A 5,336-nucleotide genomic window follows, 5' to 3' on the forward strand; every position below is an offset into this window, starting at 1 on the left:
GGACACCAACGAAATCAACAAAAAACTTGATGAAGTTTTTGAAAATCTCAAATGTGCTGCAAAAGTTAACCTAGCTTGGGGGTTCCTGTTGCAGAATGTAGAGAACAACGACTACTGTTATTATTATCCGCACGAAAATAATTTACTTCTGGATAGGGCGCATTTGTTGAGCAATAAAAACGATTTACTCAACCTTCAAAATGAAATTGGAAAGTTTAACTTGATTGAAACATGTACACAGAAACGCCAGAACTCAAAGTGGCGATTCGCTTTAATTACGAACGTTACCATATTTGCAGCTCTCTTAAAAAATATTCCTTTGGGTTGCCATGATTCTGTTCTTCCGGAACCTTTGTTAAGAAACGCAGAAGTTAATTATCTGCTTTCAAATGGACATGATGTACCTTATAACGATAACTTATGTCTATTCCGCGCAATTTCCATTCATTTATTTGGATCCGTAGATGTTGAACCACATGCAATGCAACTGTTTGACAATTTTGTTTCGGCCACTGACTGTGATCCTGAAAACTTCCTGGGAGTTTCTCTGGATCAAATCCCAATAATTGAAAATTTAGTCGAAAAAAATATCTTCATCTATGATTTTACCATTGAAGATGGTGAAATAGTTGGCGAACTTATTCGACGAAGCATTGAACGATATGAAGAAAACATTAAATTACTTCGCTATAACAACCATATCTGTTATGTAAATGATATCAACAAATTCTTCAAGAAGTTCCGCTGTCCCAGCTGTGACGTCTTCTTCAATCACTCTGGAAATTTTAATCGCCACTTACGAACTTGCAAAGAACGAGTGAAAAATATCTATCCGAGAGGTGTTTATTCGTTAAAGGAAACATTGTTTCAGAATCTTGAAAACTTCTCAATCGCTTATCCAGAAGATTGCACCCTCTTCAAAAATTTTGCCGTCTTCGACTTTGAAGCAATATGTGACAACTCATCGGAAATTAGTAGCACTGCTACAACATCATGGATTGGAACTCATGTACCAGTATCTGTTTCAATTTTCTCCAATCTGTTGGAGGAACCAATTTTCTTGTGCGAAGATGATCCTAATCGTCTCATCATATCATTTGTAGCTCAACTTGAAACACTAGCAACAAAAAACAAAGCGGACATGAGACCTAAGTTGTTGGCGGTGGAAGCACAGATCAAAACTAGGTTGAGTGATATTTCCTCTAGATTGCAAGTTATTTCCGAAACTCAATCAAATATCAGTAACAAAACGGAAGATAGCAATGCATCTGAAAATTTTTTAAGATTCCAGCAAAAGCAGCTCCTTGATCTCCAGCGTCATTTTGATAGTTATGTTGACACTTTACCAGTTTTTGGATTCAACAGTGGAAAATATGACCTTAACCTAATCAAAACTTATCTCATTCCTCATCTAATAACTGATAGATCTATTCAACCTACGGTAAATAAGAAGGCAAACCAATTTATATCTTTTAGTTTTGGTGACGTTCAGTTTCTCGATATTCTGAACTTTCTCGGTGGAGCTACATCTCTGGATTTATTTCTGAAAGCATATCAGTCCGAGGAGACAAAAGGATTTTTTCCGTATGAATGGTTTGATTCGTTGACGAAACTTGACTGTGACAAACTTCCTCCCTATGACTCATTTTTCAGCAAACTGAAAAACTTTAATCCTTTGGAGAAGGAGTTTTCTGAGTTCGAGAAGTTAATACAGTGTGGGAAAGACGAGAAGATAATCCTAAAGGAGATGGGACTGAAAGAGAAGCCGCTGTCAGGAAAACAAAATTATACTCTCTTAGCAGATTTGTGGAAGAAGGATGGTATGAAAACTTTTCGTGATTTCCTTCGATGGTATAATAACAAAGACGTTGTACCAACGTTGACTGCAATGAGTAAAATGATTGAGTTTTATCATAATCGGAACATTGATATATTGAAGCGCGGTTGTACACTTCCAAATTTGGCTAATATTTGTCTTCACAAGTCAACAAGTTCAAAATTTTATCCGTTCATCGATAGCGACAAAGATTTACATGAAAAAGTTCGAAGTGAAATGACTGGTGGGCCTTCTATTGTCTTCACAAGGAAAGCTGTTGTAGACAAGACATTCATCCGAACATCAAACAACATTTGTAAGGCGATAGTTGGAACAGACGCCAGCCAATTGTATCCCTTCGCCATGTGTCAAGCGATGCCAACGGGTTTGTACACTAGGTGGGAGTTCGACTCTGATCTCCAAAAGTTCAAAGCTCGTCAGAACAAGATTAGAAAATTTGAAAACATGGTTGTTTCTTACTATCAAACAATCAGACCAGACTGTACTATTGAGAGCATCTATACAACTGGAAAACAGAAAAAAATTGATTGGTTTAGTGTTGATGGCTTTTGTGGACACTGCAATACAATTTTCGAAGCTCTCGGATGTTACTACCATTTCTGTCCTTGTAGAGAAGCTCAACCCTCTCGTAGCGAGGAAGAACTTAAACATGGTCTCCAGAAGCGAGAATCTGATAAGTTAAGAAAAAAACACCTGGAGAAAAAGGGATTCAAAATTATCGAGATGAGGGAGTGTGAATGGTGGGATCAGGTTCAGATGAGCTCTTTTCTGAAAAATCACGTTAGAAAAAATTTTCCCTACAAATTACCCTTAAGCATGGAAACCCTGCTGAAGCGGATAGATGAGGATAAATTATTCGGTTATGTACAATGCGACTTAGAAGTTCCGGAGGAGCTCTACGAACGATTCGCAAACTTTCCTCCAATTTTCAAAAATAGCAACGTTGGAAGAGAAGATATTGGAGATTTCATGAGAGAGTATGCTGAAAAGAACGATCTATTGATGAAACCACAACGAATGTTGATTTCGAGGTTATAAATTAAATAATGGAATAGTTATAACGCCATTACTGAAGTTTTACTTGAAGCTTGGACTACGTTGTACTAAAATATACCGATTTGTCGAGTATACGCCACAAAAGTGCTTCAATAATTTTGTGCAATCTGTTGTTGATGCGAGACGAAAGGGAGATAAAAATCTTGACTCGAGCGTTGTTGCTGAGACTATGAAGTTACTTGGGAACAGCTCGTATGGTTATCAGATTATGGATCGAAGTCGACACACCGAAACTCTCTATCTTAATGAAGAAAAAACTCATAAAGCAATTAATAACCGTCTTTTTAGAAGACTCAATAGCGTTTCGAGAGATATCTATGAAGTTGAACTAGTGAAAAGCACAATTGAACATCGTGAACCAATAATTGTTGGATTTTTTATCCTTCAGTATGCAAAATTGAGAATGTTAGAGCTTTACCACAACTTTTTTGACAAGTTCTGTGATGTTAAAAAATTTGAAGAGCTTGAGATGGACACTGACGCTCTGTATATGGCACTAGCTCATGAGATTCTCTACGAATGCATTCGTCCCGAAATGAAGAGCACTTGGAAAGAACTCCGAAGTAATGACTATGTAGAAAATTTTCGCGCTGATTGTAACAAAAATTTTTTTCCGAGAAACTGTTGCCCTAAACATGTGAAACATGATAAGCGGGAACCTGGATTAATCAAGGAGGAGTTTCGGTGTACTGAAATGTTGTCTCTATGTAGCAAAACTTATTGCTGTTACGACTCTAGAACGAAGAAAACTAAGTTCAGCAGCAAGGGACTCAACAAAAATGTTCTAGAAGAAAATAATGATGGACCATTGCAGAAGTACAGAAAAGTACTGGATGAAGCAGTGAATGTATCCTCGACTAACAGAGGATTCAAAACAGTAAATCATCAAGTTCTCACGTACGATCAAACTAAAAAGGGACTTTCCTATTTCTATCCAAAGCGAATGGTGGAGGCAGATGGAATACATACAAAACCTTTGATGATCTGAAATTAAAACTCTCTTTTCAAATATTTTAAAACTCTGAAACTAAAACTCTACTTTCAAATATTTTATTTTGTGAATCTTTATTTATTTTCGCTGATACATGATAGGATTCTGATTAGATTTTAAGTGTTTTGAGTAATTTTATAGAGTATTGTATAACTAGTCTTGGTATTCATTGTAATAAATTAACTATCGTTAGGGAAAAAAAACATTGAAAGCTGCTTTATTTTTCATTCAACGCTAATTATGGACAAAACGAATGAGTTCTTTAATCGTGTCATCCTCCTTATATCAATTAGCTTTCCTTATAAGGAATGTCAGGAATTTATTCAATCTTTAGTAGCGTTGATCAATTTTCCTTATTGTTCTTTGTGACGTCATAAATCCATTTTATAGCATACTTTGTGACGTCATAAATAGTATGCATTTCGTACTCATCGAGCTCTTTCCCTTTTGATGAAAAAAATTACAATGATTAAATAAAAATAACATTGATTAGGGTTTTCCTTAATCATCCCTCTATGTGAACATCCAAGAACAGTCTTAATACATTTGAGCATCTAAGACTAATTCTAATGCTTGTGAGAAGCTATATCTAATCTTAATATATGTAATACTATACCTAATTTTAATAAATGTAGAATCTATACCTAATCTTAATACATGTAGAAGCTATACGTAATCTTAATACATGTAGAATCTGTCTTAAAACAACTAATCTTATAAAATTTTATTCATATCCTTATATATCATACATTAATATCTGAGTCCTATCTTTATACATTGCTAAAATAATTCAAGGGCGACCGAAGCGAGCCACAACCGCTATAACCAATCTTAATACATGTGGGTCGCCAACCCCCCGGGCACCTCCGCTCATCTATATACTACTTAGATCGGCGGTCTAAAAAACAGTAAAAAAGACAGATAAAAAAATAGTCTTTTGATTGAAAGCTTATCTGTTATATTTTGATTAAAAATCTGTATAAGTTATTGCTGCCTCTATTAGCTGATCTCAAATAACCTTCATTTAGAGTGACACACACCCATTTGACCTTATCTCTTTGAATTAAAGTAAATAAAAGTCAATTTCAAAGTGAGCTAGTCATTTTTGAGAGTGAGGTAAGTCAAGTGTGACCAAAAATTTAATCACACGAATGAACAAAAAACTCGCTCCACTAAGAGCGAAAAATGACGTCACGCATGCAATTCAGTTGAAATTGCATGAACGAATGAACAAAAAGTGGCTGTGACGTCATATGGTCGTACCAAAAATCATGACGACGAAATAAAAAAACATAGCAGGACAAGTCCTGACGTACAATTCAAAGAATTTTCATTGACTAAACAGAAAAAATAGACCTAGAATGGACTATAATTGAATTGAAAAAACCATTTTAAAAAAAATCAGAACAAAAAAATAAGAAATAAACAGAAAATCAATGTCAAAATGCCGCA

At 35.3% G+C, this 5,336-nt stretch overlaps 1 protein-coding gene across 1 annotated transcript; it reads left to right on the forward strand.

Moving 5' to 3' along the window:
* The first annotated feature begins 481 nt into the window (after positions 1 to 481).
* LOC142352071 (uncharacterized) lies at positions 482 to 2,875 on the forward strand. The gene has a single exon (XM_075404425.1). It carries the CDS (start codon positions 482 to 484, stop codon positions 2,873 to 2,875), a length of 2,394 nt encoding a protein of 797 aa, XP_075260540.1.
* The last annotated feature ends 2,461 nt before the right edge of the window (positions 2,876 to 5,336 follow it).

The sequence above is a fragment of the Convolutriloba macropyga genome, chromosome 13, assembly GCF_964194025.1.
Source record: "Convolutriloba macropyga chromosome 13, txConMacr16.3, whole genome shotgun sequence".
NCBI lineage: Eukaryota > Metazoa > Xenacoelomorpha > Acoela > Convolutidae > Convolutriloba > Convolutriloba macropyga.

Excerpts from the sequence above, each read along its gene's own strand:
- LOC142352071 (XM_075404425.1), top strand. The coding sequence starts at position 482 with ATGCAACTGTTTGACAATTTTGTTTCGGCCACTGACTGTGATCCTGAA.